General features: G+C 43.0%; 1 protein-coding gene across 2 annotated transcripts; it reads right to left on the bottom strand.

The window, feature by feature from the left end:
- Nucleotides 1–464: 464 nt before the first annotated feature.
- LOC145905585 (uncharacterized) lies at nucleotides 465–15,411 on the bottom strand. 2 transcript variants are annotated; one of them, XM_082992829.1, is made up of 4 exons: nucleotides 15,258–15,411; nucleotides 10,600–11,677; nucleotides 4,498–5,221; nucleotides 465–1,297 (listed from the first exon to the last, which is right to left on the bottom strand). In XM_082992829.1, the coding sequence occupies exons 1-4, from the start codon at nucleotides 15,324–15,326 to the stop codon at nucleotides 775–777; spliced, it is 2,394 nt and encodes a 797-aa protein (XP_082848955.1). In that variant the 5' UTR covers nucleotides 15,327–15,411; the 3' UTR covers nucleotides 465–774. The 2 variants fall into 2 exon arrangements, with proteins under 2 accessions (XP_082848955.1, XP_082848956.1); XM_082992830.1 differs by lacking the exon at nucleotides 15,258–15,411 and adding an exon at nucleotides 12,540–12,589.
- Between the last annotated feature and the right edge of the window lie 3,550 nt (nucleotides 15,412–18,961).

Below are 18,961 nucleotides of genomic sequence, written 5' to 3'. Positions count from 1 at the left end.
CCATACAACTGTTATATTAGACTTGTACGTATATAGGCTTTTGACCAGTTAGTACTGCAGCAAGCCAGTTCAACCTTACAGTGCTTTTGCGTAAATATTGCTTTGCTGAGAGCAAGACGTGTGTTATCCAGTCATCTTCTAAAATTGTTTGTAACCCTTCATGCTGATGTTAGACGGAGATTTCCGAGTAAAGTTTCCATTTTAAGCTGATTTTGCCGAAGTTACTGCAGTCAAAGAGGGCATTTGTGCGTCACATTTTCCTTGAAAAAACTAGTTTACTTGCCAACTACAATTTTTAGCTCTGGCATTCCTGTTCAACTTTGCAGAAGCAAATAAAAATCTTCACTACATCCCTCTGACGCTGGTAAAAAGTTTTGCAAGCATCTACGTCTCATTTTTTGGCAACACAAGCAAGTAGCAATAGAAATGCATTTATTATAGATACTTCAACATTGAACGTGAGTTTAGGCCGACCGTTGACAGTGAAAATTTGGTCGCCGTCTTCAAAGATTACAATATTAATAAGACAAACAACGCGAGGAACTCTTTAGTGATAAATAGAGAGGAAAATGAATAGACGCTTTGCTACTCCAATGAACGCAACTTTAGGTAAGTGGAGCGCAAAGTACGCTGAAGCGACAGAACAAATTCAGATTTTTTTTATATTTCAACCGAATGACGGAAACGATTCTTGCTGAAGATTTCCTATAACTTCGACAAATCGGCATTTTACGAAAATTATTTTGATGTTTTTTTCTGCTAAACAAAACACGTCTATACTGGATAGGGATATTTCCGTACGTAATTCTTCATCACATACGGAAGGGGAAGACTGGATATTAAAGCGGGGTTTTCCCAAAGTCGATACCGCCGGTTCAGACACGCCCGGCTGATAAACTGCAAGCTGTGAACTCCACCGCTAATGGGCTGAACCAGTTGGATCGGTACTTCTTTCCTTGTTCCCCTGTCCACCGAATAACACAAGAACTGGCGCTTGCGATCTGGCCCGCTAGCACTCCTAGAGGTTTCGCTTGGCGACCGTTCGGAGCCGCTAGACGGCGCGTCTCTTGCATTTTCGATTGATGAGTTTTTGGAGGTGAGATAGGAGGTGTAGTGAAGAATCATTCGGATGATGCATTTAGTTCTGTCGCTTCTGGCGCGACGAGAGTGCGCGGAGGAAGACTTTCTGCTCGAGGAATCGTCATCCTCCGAGTCGAAACCGAATCTTCCTTTGGCGTACACGATTCGAATACTTGTAGCGCCGCGTCGGGTCATTAGGCTCATGCTGAAGAGGAATCTGGATAAAAACGAAAATGATAAAATTTTGTGCAAGCTTTAAAACACTTATAAAGATATTGACAAATTTAAAAATTCTCATTGTTTAGTATTTATGCCTAGTCCACAACCTAATGCAAATGTGCAAAAATATAAAGGAATGCCTTTGACCTAGTTTTTTTTCTCAGATTTTTGTATTGAAGGAACGCTGCATAACAGGTTACGTAAAGTTGAGTTACATAAGATCTTGATCCGAGACCGGCCCAACAGCCTGAGGGCCTTATGACGTAACACTGAGTTTTGTTGCATAACATTCGAAAATCGCTTTTGGAAGTTTTTACGGCAAAACATTTTTGTTCAAAAAATTGGTTGTAATTGTGAGCGATGTAATTGTTTCCACATTGCGCCGCAGTGTTTTAATGGAAAAGCAGTTTGAAAATCTAATCTAAAGAATGTGTTGTCGTCTATTAAGAACTCAAAGGCCGCACAGCACGCTGTGTTAATGTCGACGCAGTCTGAAATCACGGAACACATTACTCGCATTTTCCGCGAAAATCTGGACAGAATAACCTTTTTTCGTCGAACTCGCCCAAGCTGAAGTGTTCTGTCATTTGCAAAAGAGCAGCAGCTCTCAGAGAGCCAGACAGCCAAGCCTTAAATCTACACCACGCATTTGCGGTTCGGACCAGAAGAGGGCGCCTTTTGTCGTGTCGCGGCATTCCCGACTTCGTCGAAACGACGAGTTATGCGGGTTCAATGGCGTTGTGAAAAAGGAAGCGGAATATCTGCGGATTTTCCAGCGAATACCTCAACGTGGTTAGGACATTAGGCACGAACCACCATAGCGAGAGATTCACAAACAACGGTTTTCAGAGGAAAAAACTAGAGTAAAGGCCACTGTGTACTGTAGAGGGAGAGGGACGTCGTTTATCACCTTTTCTCGATATATTACTACGAAAAAAGACGTTTTGGATTTTACAACGGATAAGCTATATTTCTAGTTATGAAACAAGCCGATCGTCAAGCATTCACGAAAACAGTGTTTGAAGTTTGAAACTTTGTTCTACAGCTCTGTGATTCAAGATACCACAGCACGTAAACGAAAAAACATTCTGCAACATCCAACTATATTAACAGCGATATGAAACGATGGCCTATAACCTAGTCGATTCTCGCCGCAAAACTGATGATAGATATATTGCGTGTCTAGTATCTAAATCCGTAGTGGTAACGCGAGATCGTTAATGTTAGCCAGCCCAGGTTCCTAGAAGTCAACGTTACATAACGCGCGCAACCGCAGAAGGAGGGAATAACAGTTTAATGAGCTTGTTGCCATCGCTTTCTTGGAAATTCGTAAGACGTGATGATTGATTTCGATCCCTCTGAGAGAAACAGCGCAAACTTTATTGGTTTACGGTCGTGACTAACAGCTGGCGTAGAGACTGTGGAAAATGGACAGAAAGTGTGCATTGAACAGTTGCCAACAGTTTGGGCATTGAACAGTTTGGGCTGTTTGAGGGCACTTACATGCGTATTTCTGCCACCACATATGTTTAAAATTATGGCGTTTCGACCCTGAACACATTACACTATTTGGGAAATGAATACAATATATATGGAAGTCGTAATAATAGAAACCTAAAATCAATAACAAAATCCATTTGGAGTTTTAACCTTGCACGTAATCGACCCTATTTTGTCACGCCCTTCTGAATACGAAGGTCGCAATTCACCGGTGTTTGTTCGACTTTTATTGTTTGCCGTTCCTTCATAAAATACACTATTGCTTAATTTGCACAGAAGCGGAGTTCGTCCGACGAAAGCTATGTTGAGGGTTTACGAGATGAGCTCGTTGTTAAAACAAGTTTCGAAACGCTATTCACTCTGCGGTTTCTCCTGCAAACAGTAATTTCCAACTCCTTGTCGGTAAACTAAGGTTCGTTTAAACATTTGCCATGGTGGAAAGTTACAAGGTCGTAAATTAGAACGAGCGACACGTCTCAAGTCCACGTAATGGAGTTCGTTCGCAATAATTGCCGCACGAACAGTGGGCGAGTGCCGGTTTTTCCATAAACTCAGAAGTTATTTCCCAGAACAGAGGCGCGAACCGCTACAATTACCCAAGTGCTTCGCTTTTGTTAATTTCAGCGGTTTTCCAATCCTTGGAAAACTCGAGCGGACGCTGGATCATTGTGGCGCGGTTGTCTGGAGCCCTGAGAGCGCACGGTCGTGCGAAATCCAAAACGCAATTCGAATGCCAGGGTGAGAGGCCTGTGTTTCCTAGAAACGTTTCAGAAAGCTCGGAAACGTGCCTTTCGAAAGCCCGGTCGTTATTTTACGTCCAACGGCCACGATCACAGAGAATTGACCTTGACAGGTACCAAAGGTCACACGCGTGACTAGAGCTCGCGGGAAATTGAACTCGACATTCTTACTAAAACGCGACCTTTATGGTGAAATTGCGCCGCGTTTCGTAGTTTTTCGTATTTATCCGGATTTTTTTTTTCAAGCCGTTTCTTCGATCTTGGATCGGTTTCGTGGTATAGCTAGGAAAATGTGGCTGCTGCGGAAGCGACAGCGGTCGTTTAAATGGAACAGTACGTCGGGCTGTTACACGAATAAGGGAAATTTTGACAAAAACCGTCCGGACCACAAAAGGTTGTGACCCTATAGCCGATTAGCGAACAAAAATACAAACATGCGTGGGCTGAAATGGTGATTGAAGTATGCAAATCTGTACATTTCGTGGTCGAATTTATTTCCGTTGGTTATGTGTCAACGACCTTCCACGACAAGGACATGCTCGTCGCGTAGTGAGCTGCGCGTCAAGTGTGATTGGCAGTGGTCAGTGCGGTTTACAACAAAAGCAGCACTTGTGGGTCGCGCCAAATTTCTTGGAAACGCGCACTCGCAATTTAAAGTCGACCGTTCTTGGAAGGCCAGGGTTAAGTGGCTCTATAGAAAACGACTGCAGGAAATTGAATAGAGATTTCTACGTGGCTCTCTCATTTGAATTTACAATTGATTTTAAATTGTTGGGTTTGGGTTACATCACAAATGCCTTTTGGATTTGAATATTATCAAGATTTATAACGTTATCTTGCCCTGGAGGTCAAAATGCTGATGTGCATTTACTTCCGCAAAAAAAAATACACACACTTGTGCCAAACTGCGTTTTCATAAATTATGAAAAATCTCGGGAGAAATTACAGAAATGTTTACCTTGAATCGCTGCTGTCACGGAGAAGAAATGTTCCAGGAGGGGTCCCACGGAGCCGCATTTTAGCTTCTTGGCCCGTCATGGCGCCGCAATACCAGGGACACTCGTCGACTGTTTCGAACACCTGTGCCAGGTGACAAAGGGTTTGGGCCGAATCGAAAGCGCTGGCAGAAACAAAGTCGCTTGCACCGGGGTTAGAGTCGCTGAATCCCGCGAATGAAGATGACGGCGCGTTGTCATCGCTGGATCCACTGGAATCAGTCGCGGAAACGAAGTCGCATTGGCCATCCTCTAGGCCCGAATTCGTGTAAATGTCTGCGAGCAGTTTTTTGGAATGACAGTAGGCGATTAGTCTTGCATAGGCGCGTTTGGATAGCTCGAAATGTTCGAACGACGTTGTAGCCTCGAGCCCAAAGTCGTCCTGCTCCAGCCACTCCTCATCAGACATTCGCTTGTCGAAGGGATTGTGGTGTGACGTCTTAGGTCGTGACGTCATAGTTCTGGCGCGACAGTTACAGTGGCAGAAGCTGGAGTGGATTTGTTGCCGCGCGCCGACTGTGGAAGTATCTGTGCCACTTAAGAACGCGATTGAGGGGCCCATGCCTGATGACGTAGTTGGAGACGATTGTGACGTCGAGAGTGCGTTGACGTTTTTGACTTGAAGACAGTTGTTGTTGATTGTGGCAACAGCCAAACAGTGGTTGCTATGGTGGTCACCGTTCGTTTCTACAAACAATAAAATTGTTAATTTTTTGCCCAGTCTATAAATACAATTTCTACCCTAGACTCTACAACGTAAAACGGTTAGCGGCAAGAGCAGTACAGTGTGAAGTTTCAATGGCAAAAACCACACTTCTGCGAAATCCCCGCTGCGATGTTTTTACAGCCTCTATCTGCGCAGATCATCGCCATTCAGCGATTGTGACGCCACAATACCGCATCTCGCGGCCTAACCGCCTAGTCAAAGCGCCAATTTGTAAAGAACATGGCCTTGACCTCACTAGCTGCCATATGTCGCATACAAAATGCTTTTTAAAGACAACCGTTAAAAAATACACAAAACGCCAACAAATAATATTGTGACCTTAACATGGATCGCATCACAATAAAGTACATCGTTACACAAGAGTTACGATGAATACGCACAATACCTGCACTGCATGTAACCACATTTAATACTAAAGTCCAGATAAATGATTCTTAGCCAAGACTGGAACGAACAACTACCTTCAATCGAGTAACAACATGAACACAGATGCCGCATTCCAATCATTTCTCCACCTCTAACAGCAAACTGCGTTTGTTACATATCTGTTCGGAATAACCACCGGCAGTGGCGGCCCTTGTCCTATTTCACCACACTCCTTCCCATTCGGGGTTCATGAATGACTGAGTACCGAGAGAGGGCTGAATCAGCTTTAGAACGTGCCAGAGAGAAAAGGTAGCGCTTCGACGAAAAGCGAGAGAGTTTTTGCGAACACTGACTTCCAGCTCCGGGTTGAACATTAACCTGTTCGCTCGGGCAGGCGGGGGAACTAGCAAATAGATGAATAAACGGGCGCTATTCCCAGCTGACATTACCTGGAACTGGGGCAGAACAATGGTAGGTTAGCGATCAAGGCAGATAGTGAAGTGGCGGCGGTTGGTTGTCATGGTATTTAGATAGGGATTAGATTTTAAAACACATGGGGTATTGTTTTTAGTTGCGAGGGGCGCTTGAAGTAAGTTTATAAAAATTTGTGCACAGGTACGCCCTGATAATCCACTACAGTACACACCTCGCCTACCACTGACATAAGATTCACGATCTTCTCATTTTAATATTTAACACAAATACTGTCTGTAGACTAAGTAACCTCGGCTGGTTGCGGGAGTTCCGCGAACAAATCGATTCAAGTCTATTGTTTTCTCGAAATCGCTGACCGCCGTGAATCGACCCCGCAATTACTGATCCCATTTCCTTGCGCCTAAAGTGTAAAGGTTTCCGAGTAATTCACAGCGGTGATCTAGCCTTACAATGTAAACGGCCGACAATAGTGAAACGACTATGCCGATGCTTCAGAAGCAAATAGCACACAGTCATAGGAAATACCACTTCCCAGTACACACGATATCCCAGACGTAAGTCCTGCGCCGAGAACGCGAATCAATACGCAACGAAGTGCGAACAACAGCTACCGACGTCCTGTTTGCCATTCCCGCGAACAGGTATTTGACCAGTGGTAACGCGGTTTGTTCTGCAAGTACTGCGCTGTCGCATTTTGCATGAATCACAAGGATTTACGGCGAACAACGACGAAGAAAGTCCGTACGAGAAATTCAGATGGAACTCATAAACGAATTACGCAGGACTGGATTCACGAAAGCGGTTTGTTTGGCAGGGTAATGAATAATGTTTACGAGGTAGAAGATTCAAAGAAATACCCTCGCGGTAAGGTTGTTGCTTTGGCCCACGCGACAAACAAGTGACATCATTTGAAAAAAGCACTCTTGGTGTTTGGAAAAAAACACTCATTTACAATATTTACAAAAACAGTGTCGCACGAAATGCTATGAAAGCAACCATTTTTTTTATTTTTGTCGTACAACCTATACGACTGTTCCATATTCCACACGTGCGTGTTCTGATCAGGATCAAACGAAACGTCAGGCTCATACAGCGCGGTACTTGAAACCCCCCCCCCCCCCTATTCTAAACGCAAATTGACAAAAGCCCTTTGCGGAACAGGAACGGAGCGCGTATTGATTGTGGCTTTTAAAAGGCAACGCAACACGCCGCAAGAAAGGTCGTCTGGCTGCAGTGGTTGCCAGTTCTCAGTACTGGGAAAGGCAAGACACTTTTATAGATGTTATACGTAGTCTGCAGACGTACAGGATGTGGAAATCCGATACCAACGCGTTCTTACTCAAAGGGGGTGGTTTCGATAACATGTCGTTTATTGCTCCCTGGTGCGTAACTGGGATTGTAGCTTTTCGTCCATTCTCGGAAGGTTTGCTTTCAAAATCATCAACATCCTTTAGGACGTTATTAGGGTAATGACGTAAATATGCTGTTATTTTAAAAGATAACGACCAAATAGGTTTAGTATACAACCACGTGCATGGTCCACTTATGAACCGAACATTGCCAGGCAAAACTTACCAGAATAAAACTAAAATGTACGACAAACAGTAGCAAAAGACCCCAAGACACTTTACGTTTGGCGACACCCTATAAAACTTAATCAATGTTGACGTTACACATCTTGGAACGCATAAAATTATGACATCACCATGTTTATTATTAGGAGAAAGGGACAGATCTACAATGCTTGAAAAAATAAAGTAAGGTTCGCTATTTTGAAAGAACCTTACTTTATGCTTAAGTGAAACTATTTCAAATATATGTGGTTAGTAAGTTGCCACGTACACTATACTTCGATTAATATACCGCCTTTCAAAAGGGTGGCACGCATGCAAGAGTTGAACCGAGCACCTCCTATTTTCTCATTCCACCTCTTGCTTCAATCAACAAACTAAAACGAGAGTAGTTGTTCCCGAGGAAGAGGGGTAGCTGTAATTCCACGAATGTTGCCTGACAGAGTGTTCAAGAATGTCACGGTGATATTTTCAATCATCACATTTCAAGTAGCGAGGTAGTGATTCCGAAGCCTGGCGGTGGAACTTGCGTCAGTCATCTTACTGTTCTACTGCCGACTCGTACGTAGCTTTCAAACAGGAATTGGAACCCGCAAAATTACAAAGTACAAAGGACATGATGACAAGTTGTTGTTATACGGCTGTCAAAACCGTTCCTTTCGCTACGGCCCAGTTAACTAATCTACCCAACACAAACCACAATGTGTACGAACACTTGGGAGTCGGACCGCTCAGCACTGGGAACCAGAAATGGCTTCGCTAGGGAATTTCTTGTGTTTTTTGTTACATTCGCACGAGAACCTGCCCTTGCAAACATTTTGGCAAGGTCAAGTGTTAGCTGCACCATACATATAACTCACTGACTCGACTTTTGAGTAATGACGTCTTGCGCCGGATCCGGGTACCCTGACCCAGCCGGACATTGACCAATTTTCAAATCCCGGACCCAGCCGGTTAATACACTTAATTTTATCGCATAGTCGGGAAAGCATTTTTGTCCGAAAAACGGACAAACATTTCGCAAATTACTCGTTTTTGGGACCCAGCAGTCTGTGATACTCGCCGACATACGATTTTTCTGTTGTTTGTTATTTAGGTTTTTAGTGACGTGTTGTACCAAACTAATAAATACCCACGTTCATTTGTTCCACTCATGATAGGCTAACCTTAACATAGCATTCTATTTGGCAATTAAACATTTTTGCCATACCGATAAAATACACGAATCGGTGTTAACAAACTGCCGGATCCAAATTATCCAGCCGGATTTGATTGACAACTATCCAGAAAATTTGGAACTGGGAACATTATAACTTTTGGGCCACCTTCATTGCGAAAAGTAATGCGAGCTAACTAAATGAACAGTCAAGATGTACACGCTTCAATTGATGTTCTGTACAAATCTGCCAGCGTCAACAACTGCTTGATTTCTCAGTATGTCCACGTATCCTGAGAGAAACTTAAAAATCGCACTTCCGTCTGATTAAGATAACGATACTTGTCAACGAATGCACCTGAGCTCAAATCTGACTGGCACTGGGCATACATTGAAGCACTTGCGCAAAGGAAAAAGAAGGCGCGTTTCTTCTCATGCGTCACCATACGCATTGTGACGCAACAAAGTGCCCTCTGGCTACAGGCGCTGCGTCAATTTTTTTTATTAGCGCTACTTTACTTGGTACCTGGACTGGCGATAATCCAGTGAAATGCTTCTTTTGCCGGCGCTACTTTTAAAATAGCCCTGATATTTTTCACGTGCTAGTATGTTTATATATATCTCGCCAAATTTCCTAACTAAATTCGTTTGTTACGAATGCAGGTAAAACCTCGACCAAAGCAATACTTAATTGCAGATACATTGTCGGGCCACCGTTTTATTAAAAATTTACGCCACTTGCGTAAACCGGAGCTTGGATATTTTTTTGGCGGAAAGTATAAAAAAGACGTTCCTCCAACTATAAAAGAAGAAAGGCACAAAACTACAGAAATCATAGTCTAGCATCCTCGCGGTTAGTAACCAACTTTAAATTCAAGGTTTTTCGCATACCAGCAAGTAAGGCAATAAGTAATATTTAAATAATAAAAACGGTGGCATTTCATAATATGTCCGTCTTGTATGAATCAGCACTGGGATTTAACACACAGGGTTACCGCCTCAAAACGGGTTAATATTTACCAATGAGCATATGCAGACAACCGCATCATCGGGAGCGACTCCTGAGTCAAATCGCATTGTCATTATTGGGCAAATATATCGATTTCGAAATGCTTCTACGGCACTAGATTAAACTGAAATAGGTTTAATAACGGCACGTGTTTGAAACTAGTGGGCAGGGTATTACCAAGCAATTAGGCCGTAACTGGTAATTCGTTTGTATTGATCAGAGTGGGTACACACAAAGTGGGCGTAGTCGTTCCATGTCGGGGATGTTAGCTTGGCCTTTCCCGGACCGACAAATACTGAAGCGTATTTAGGCGAGGTTAGAAAAGGGCGTCACAATACAAAAATGGGAAGTGGTATTTCCTATGACTGTGCGCTGTTCGCTTCTGAAGCATCATTTTCCCTGCCTGTGTTATATTTTATAAAAGTTCAGTCCGCTGCTCAGACGACCTTTGGAAGGGTTAAATTTCATTGTTGCTAAATTCAACAGAAAAACATCTTTTTTTGGTATGTGAGAGTATCACTTCCTGAGTATCAATAAATTACTGCGAACAAGCTCGTTTATCAAGAATGTTAATGCCAAAACGCTTTATAACGCGAAGGTTCGACAAGAGAACTATTCTACTTATAGGTATCGATTATCGTTAAGGAAGAAAATGTTGTGAATCCTACAGTTATAAAAAACGGCTATGATTTCGCATATAAAATTTCTCAAAACGACTTTAAAACGCACTGCACTGCGTAATATTTAATGAACTACCAACCAAAACATTACTCAGACACGAGGAGTAAGGACCAGACTTACCTTCGAAATCTTCATTACAGTCCATCCCGTCGCTGCGCATCGAAATGTTGCAGGCGCCGTCTTCATGGCAACGGTGCGCGTGCAGCGCGTCGCGGTGGTGCTGGTGGTGGTGCTGGCGTTGGTGTTGGGGAGGTAGTGGTTGTTCTGTGACCAACGAACGGCCGAATTCGAGGACCCGCGGCCTTCGTTCGAGAGCGTCTTCGTCCACAATGGTAAAAAGAACCGCTGTGGATGTTCTGAATCGCCGCGTGTGACTCGAAGTTGTTCTGGAATTGTTGGGAAGATCGCGCGCAGTACCACAGGCGTGTCGTCTTCCGCGGCACGATGTCGATGCGCAACGGCATGTCTTCCAGGGGCTCCAGCGGTCCCGTCCACGTTGTGACGTCACAGTACACCGCGTGTTAAGCGCGGGAAGATGATCGCAGAAGCCGCAGTTACCTGAGGAAGACTCATCATTTCTGGGCAGAGTAACCCAGCCCCAGTCTGCATCGCATTGAGATATTTGATTCATCCGTTCGTCCCGCAGTCGCTTCATCCGGAAACTTTTACTTGCGTTCTGACAATGCGTAAACGGAAAGTCTCTGTCGCAGCGAACACCCCAGTCGTCTTCGTCTACGGCCTCGGAAGTGATGTTGTCGCAGCGAGCAGCTCGACTGAATGCGAGCGCCAGACGATCGTTCTGCATACTGGATGCCTCGGCGCGGGTTAGCCGCCGGCTATTGTTATGTAACTTGCATTTGGAGTGGTTTACTTCGTTTCGCGACTCGAACAAAGCATTCGGCTTCGATTTATTTGCGCTATCCCCACTTCGTTGAATTTCCGTCGAGTTTGGGCTGCTTCGGAAAGGATTGGAATCGTTCGGAATCCGATCCGAGCATTCGTATTTCACTTCTTCGAGTGTTATTTCAATGTCTCCCTGCTTTAAATCTGTGGGTTCCGTGTTTACAATGAGGTCTTCAGCTTTCGGATCTTTGTCGTCGGCGGCGTTGTGGTTGTTGCTGCTCTGGTCATTACTAAGATAATAATTGGGCTCAGCTTTTTCCCTCTCGCTCAGCAAAGCCGGCAAATCGCGTTGTTTCTGCAAAAAAAGCAAAAACTCTTGTGATATTCTTGGTTTTAGGTTTTTCAGCGGCGCGGTTTTTAGTCTATGATTTTGCTGAGATCAACTGAATTTCAAAACCCGAAATAATTCGTCAATTTTTTTCTAAAATAGTGGCAAAATTTTGTGCGTAAATAACCTAAAGCCAATTATAGTTTCGAAAATGCAGTTACAATCCAAACGGAACCTTTCACCATGATAAAGGAAATTGTTTGAACTTTTTAGGCCTGCGAACGCCTGAAGGCAGCTGTTTAAATCCTTTACACGAATTTGCATCCAAGAACTTAATCGGTTATAGTCGGAGTGTGCTTTGTGTTTATTAATACTGCAAATAGGATTCAAAGGTTAAACTTTTTTCAAGATTTCGTGTGCGGCCAGTGTCGGTGATTGATAGAAAATGCAGGATCGATATTAACGTTAAACAAAAATGACTTTAATATTGTAATTAAACGCCTTTCTTAATATAAATTAAAGTTATTTCGTCCTTTCATTTGTTTTCTTTTCAATTAAAAAATAAATAAATGCAACTATACACATAAAAAGCACGAAGAGAGTAAAAATATACGGTGGTAGCTATTAACAACACCGTAAAGGCGAGTCTATGCATATAAATTAACCTATCCATTGTGGTATTGAGGATTTAATAAACACAATTTCCTGTGGTTTCGGGCCTCGCTGCATTTTTGGGCAATGCGGTTTTAACAACGACCGCACACAGAATACACATTGACTTTGACCGCCGAACTGGTGATAAAATCAGTAAAACAAACACTTCCCTAAACCAAGGTTTTCCGAGGGCGCACTCATAAAATAACCCGTATCGTCGCCCGTCGTTTCTCACCTTCTTCCATTTATCCCACATGCCTTTGCTACTTGCGCAACTTCGGTGCATGGGAGCACATTCAAATTAAATTTCACACTTGGAAAACTAACCTGGCCGATCAAAAACCGAAGAAATGTGTATTTAAAAAATATGCGATTGTTGTTGTTATACAAAAAAATCACAACAAAACGCTGTTATTGGTGGTATCAGTACTGCAGAACACAACAGCACGCCTGGTTGGGAATGCCAGAGGAAGCCTCTCCATTTTGTTTGTCTTGACGCCGTGAAAAAGATAAGCAGGAGTGCAATCCACTTATAAAATATGGCGAAAGGCGGTATGCCATTTACATTTAGAGCTTCATTTCTAAGTTACTGTAAAGCAGGCCCTCGTCAAATTAAAATTAAAACACAGTTGCATGTTTAAAAATCAGGGTATGTGAGTATTTGATCGGGAAATTGGTGATTTTAAGTTCAGATGTAGTAAAAACTTAATTTACCGGTGTTCTTTCTTCATTAGAAAAGTTCGCATGGAAAAAGATCCTTTACAAAATCAAACATTTGTCGATGTAACAGTTGTTGAAATACCCTTTAGTGACCTTTCTTACGTCAAGCACATAAGTTTGTTCTGCAAACATTGTTTGTAATGCTGACGCAAATACCACTCCTAACGTTTGTGACGGAGAGAAAAGGTGAACTTTGTACGGCCTTGCCGGTGAAATGACCTTGACTATGTCTTGTTAAACGGTTGGGGAAAAAATTCAGCAACCACAAAAAACTAGGTCACTATAATTCGAAACTTCTGCTAGTTTCATTGAATTCTTAATACTAAATAGGAGATTGGTGTCGCTGATTAGTAAACAATGCCAACCAGAGGGCTAGATTCGGAAAAAAACTAAGGGAACAGTATTATAATCGCCGTACGTTTTTTTTGCACTGTTAATTCGACAATTGTTGAAAATTGATTCTTTTTACGTATACCCCAAAAGCATAATCTGGACTTCCTAAATGCACTAATTGCTAAACGTTGAAGGACTGACTAAACGCAATAAATAAATTAGTTCACAACAGCATAGTCTTGCTTTACTTTACAAGTCTACAATACTCGGCAACCTATTTCATATCGTAAGCTTTAACACCCATACACCTTTCCTTTTTACTTTGCATGCCTTGCTGTCAAGGTAATAAATATGTAGATTTGTTCACAAGTAAGGGTTGGCTCGACGCATTTGCCTCCTTACCTTACAAGGCTGCTGGACAAATGTGGGATGAGCGTGCGAGAAAATCAACCGAGCGCAACCTAGCTTCGACGATTTTTAGGAATCCATCGTATTTCCAGTAAACAACCCATTGCTGCGAAGGCAAACAATTTCACTCGGGTACCGCGTGATAAGCCCGTACGATTGCAGGCGGCGTTAGAATATGCGACGTCGCGGTTTGTTGAAGTACGGGGTGACTGGCGTCGATTTTTACGATCCGCGGCCGGTTTACGCGAATTGAATTTACGGCCAAAAGCTCAGTTTCCCCGAAAAGACGGTAAAGAATTTTTATTTGCCAAGATTCGAGCAAATATAGGCAGACTTGAGATGGAGGTCGGGGTTTGAAGATTCGAGAAGAAATAAAACGACTTGGCACACCCGAGACTAAAGTCTACCGAGACCTCAAAGCGTCCAGCGTTGTGAAAGGTTGCTCTATTCTCCGCGTGGTCGGTTTCCCAAAATGCCCGAGGACTGTTAACCGTGTTCCCGTAAGTCAAACAATGCATACGTGTATTAAATTAACTCGGTTGCGCAAGCCCCGCTCTTTTTAGTAAATTTATCGGTTTATTTTTATCGTAAGTGTGACGGCTGCTTTAACGGTTGCCTGACACGTACACTTGTGCGGCTGTCTTTCCAAGCACGCTTTTTTGCGTGATTTTTGAATAACGTTTGTATTCATGAGGTGCTGAAAGCATCTGCCAACGTGCTGGTAAGTGAAATCCTTTCCGGCCTTTACATAACCTATTTAATTTTGGACCTTTTAGGCATAATTGGTACTTTTTTTTTGAATTGGTTGGCGGCTTAATAACATTTACAAACTCTTAGCATTTGGGTTTCCTCCAGGTTCGGAAATTAGATACAAAATGCTCACAAAATGTATGGGAAAGTATAAATGCGTTGTCCCGTGCTTTATATCTGTGACAGACCTCCCGTGCCCAAAAAAACATGTTTAAGTCAGACGGGTCCAAAAGGGAGCCCAAAAACATGCAAACATCCGCTTTGTGGAAAAACGAAGGACAATACACGAAGACGTTCAAATCAACAAGGAGCGGCCTTGTAACGTACGACCGCAAGCACAGAACGTTCCCCAAGTAAGGAAACAGTTCTAGGAAAATTATGAGGAACGACGTTTACTTTCCAATGAGCGTCGTTTACTACCGACTGCCGCAAGCAAAACACGTAGGACTACGCTCTCCTGATTATTGAAATGTGTACGTCTGTGGGCATGACGTAAGAGCGAATACGAGGTAGTGAGAAATTGTACCATTAATTCGTTACAATGTTTCGGGTGATGATGTGGAAGGTGATATCACAAGTAAAGTTGCTGCCACAACAAAAATTTCCAATCCATATTACACAAGGCCAAAGATTTTCAAAACTCCAACTGCACATTTTTATAATAACGATCAGTTATAAAAATATACATTAGATCAGCTGACATTTTACAATTTGTTCCTAAATTTTCGCAAATATTTTTTACCTTATTTGTGACGTCGTCGGTGTTGTTCGTCCTCCGGCGACGTAAGATTCTCCTCAGCTTCTTATTCATATTTATGACACAAAAACGTATCACTTCACATTCCTACTTCGCTACTGGGCCAGCGTTATACCAAAAATAAATCAGTCCTAAGCATAAACCTGCAACAACAAAAATTATATAATCGTCAGCCAATGCGTCTAATTAATTTGTCAAGACGTTGCACGTGATAGACTTTAGCCACACTCCATTAAACTACTGTGGTCGCATTTTTTTCTAGCTGCGGTACACCAAAGCATCGGCAACCTTAAATAACCTCTTTGTTTTGTTAAGTAACGGATCTATGTATGATTATTCGACCGCGTATAATGGGCCCCTCTTGTATAAGGTCCTTATTTGCGGGTATAACCGTACGTATTTTGCGGTCTAACTGTGTGGCGAGCGTTCACCGAAGCTTCCAGTGTAGCTACTACTTTCGGCCCAACACTATCTCTTTGACATTTTAGCTGGCCGCAAAAATTGCGAAGATCAAACCAAGTGCAAAGACTGTTGTTTTACACAACCAACTGGTTCTAGCCACAAAGGTTAACGACATCGGGACTAACCTTTGTCACCGGAAAGAAAACTACAAATACGCATTTATCAGCTTATCTTTGCACTCCAATGCGTCTGATTTCACTATCGCGTGCCAAACTTCTACCAACCCACGGCGCTGTAGTAAAAGGTCAAATTTGCCTACAACTTATCAGAATTGCTCGTGCGTGTAGCGCTCATGGTGAGGAGCATCAAAGATACGAGCACCTCGCTTGATTTTAACCATAGCCTGGGGCCTAATTTAAGTTACATAAGCATGGCCGATGACCTCCGTGACCTCAAACCAGTGGGGCAGCGCAAAGTGGGTTGAATGCCGGAGAAAGGTGGCGACTTTTCGCTTTTATTTCCTGAAATGGCGTCGTATCGCGGTCGGGGTTTTTCGGGGAAAAGACGCGCGCTTCGAGGTAACTTGTTGTTGTAATTTGATCGCATTTTCACCTTGAACGTCACAGGTGGTGCCTGGTGCGCCATATAAATGAGAAACTCTTGTCAAGGTTGCCTGATCCTTGCTAAAAAAGGCAGAAACTGGGGCAATGTAACAAAAGACAGTGGAATGCTTTTGATAGAAGACTTATGCAAAAAATGTTACGGTCCAGTAATTCGAGATTCTTCGGTTTCTTTTCGATATTTGGTAAGTCGTGAATTCGGTAGAAATGCCAAACGAGTCAACACTTCTATGATCAATCGCAACAATTGTAATTGCGTGCAACATAATCTCCATGGTGACTCATGCTATAAAGGCATCAGCGCAAAAATCACACCACAAGACCCTACCGCATATTAGTCAGCAAGTGAATGTCAAAATGACTGTAGCGTAAAATAACTCTCGCGTGACTTTAAATAACCGTAAACTTTGGATTTCCTTCAGGAAAACGAGCAACGTTTAGTCACTTTCCACAGAAATCGAGCGACAACTTATCGTCTCGCGATATAAACCTCCGGTGCGGATCGAGCGCATGTAATCCTTCCGCGAAGCACGATGACGTCATAAAGGCTGTGAACACGTCATTTACCCACAGGAAGTTTTCCCTGATCTAGGACTCGGTGTTGTAAAGATTTGCGCGGTATGCCTGAATGTCATTACTAACAGCATCTTTCTTTTGTGTGGGCTTTGCTGGTTATCCAGCATAACCATGCACTCTCCGACTAACCTGGAAAAAATCCTGACGTAAACGACCGGAATTCGACTTCTCCCCGCTCAGGCGAGAAAAAACACTACTGTCTGCACACAAAGTTCCAGCACGCCCGCACGTCTAAGCTTCAAAGTAAAGTGCAACTGCGCGCACCCCTGCAGAAAAATGCGTGTCTCATTCACTTGCTGCAAACGAACCAGAAAGTAACCAACACCTCAACCGACAACCACGCGTACACAGGACAAGCCGCGGCTCGACCATCGGCCAGACACGTGCAAGTATGTGGCACAAGATACTAAGTCAAGTTGGCTGTTGACATACTTTAACAAATGCAGCGTTTCCGCTTTGGAAGATAATTCGTGTTGAAAGCTAAAAGCATGTTGTAAACTTCACATATAGTAATTGTTAGCTTGAGGATTGCCGTAAAACTTTATTTCAATCTCGTTAGCATATTCTAAACTGGTCTCATCCTTAAGGTATAAATATCTGCTGTGTATAAATAGTTTGGATGTTCAAAACAGCTATATAAATCTGATAACAGCCTGCCAGCGGCAGTCTCATCAATTATACATGCGCATGCAATTTTTATCGAAGCAAAATACCAGAATAAACTCCTCGATGCGGATACAACTACGAACACTTTTGCCAAGTTTAACAACCAGTGGCGGGCGTATTTAAAAGCTGTTATTCATGATGCCTGTTGACCATAAAGACCTGCAACTTCCAAACAATTGCCACACGCTGTGCGTCTCGTCTTGCTATATTGGGGAAGGATCTTCTTCTACAGGAAACCCCGTAGGTGGTCGATTGCTGCTTTTTGAGTCAACTGCGTCCGGTTGCAGCTCCCGACAGCACTGCGTACCTGCTTGATAGCAATTAAATGTACCACTGCACATAATTAACGACCAAACTACATTTTTTCGCGCAAATACAGATACTATTTTTTGCTGCAAACGAAAACTGACTTGCAACGGGTTGTCAGTTGACAAAAGTTGTAAGTTAGATCGTGCGTATAATATCTTCTTCGCTTTTGCTGCACAAACCGAACATATACACTTTTTGTCGACATAGTTTCAGAAAATCTCATTACCTTTCAGAGCAATTTACCAAAACATGTAAACTACCAAACCGAAAAACACAAAATATGCCTGCTTACTGTTCAGCATCTCAAGTTTCCAGCAAGCTAAGCGCTCTTCACCTTACGGCAACCAACCAAACAGCTACCACACAGCAGCCATTGCTGCTGCGGTGTGTTTCGGAAACGTTAGATTTTGTTGCTTTCGGGTTGGTGGCTTTACGTAATCTCATTGACCGGTAGCGGAAAATGACTCGAATGCTGGCAACGCCATCACGCAATTCTACGTCACGGATGAGGTTCTTATCAAACAATAATGCTGCATTTCTGACTAATAAAATGTCAATCGTCATAAGCATCCAAGTTGTGGGAAAATCAATCAACTTTAAAGGACATCAAAGCAGGCAATTTTTATAAGGGTACACCTCAATTTGAAACAAAGTCAATTGGAAATACATTTAATTCCACCAACATTTACATGCATATGTACTGAATTTGTAACACAAGTTTGTGTGAAAGTATTCACAGTTCGCACTGAGCTGACAAGTTACACCACGAACACAATACTGATAACCAACGCTTATTCTTTCATTCTCGCTAGTTACATAACCTTCATCCATTGAGGTTACGTAACACTTTTACACACAGAAACATGCCCTTTCCACAGCTCAACCGCCAGTTACTTCTCTAGTTTCTCCTAATCACTGCCCACACTCCCTCAAAAATCCTTGTTCACACCAAAAACTCCGCAAGGGTGAGATAATGGCCCCCTTGCTAGGCATACGACAGACCAAACACACATGCTCAAAAGTGGAATGGCGCGCCGGTCCTGTGCGTCAATTTCTTCGTTACATAACGCATTGCCCGGAGGCAAGATTTCGAGCAAAAAATCCGCACTCGAGTTA

The sequence above is a fragment of the Ascidia mentula genome, chromosome 6, assembly GCF_947561715.1.
Source record: "Ascidia mentula chromosome 6, kaAscMent1.1, whole genome shotgun sequence".
Classification (NCBI taxonomy): Eukaryota; Metazoa; Chordata; class Ascidiacea; order Phlebobranchia; family Ascidiidae; genus Ascidia; species Ascidia mentula.
The sequence above is the reverse complement of the archived record's forward strand: the minus strand, read 5'-3'. Positions and strand labels throughout refer to the sequence as shown.

Excerpts from the sequence above, each read along its gene's own strand:
- LOC145905585 (XM_082992829.1), bottom strand. The coding sequence starts at position 15,326 with ATGAATAAGAAGCTGAGGAGAATCTTACGTCGCCGGAGGACGAACAAC. Across the intron at positions 5,222-10,599 it reads CTGTAATGAAGATTTCGAAG|AAACGAACGGTGACCACCAT; the intron begins GTAAGTCTGGTC and ends TATTGTTTGTAG. Across the intron at positions 1,298-4,497 it reads CGTGACAGCAGCGATTCAAG|ATTCCTCTTCAGCATGAGCC; the intron begins GTAAACATTTCT and ends GTTTTTATCCAG.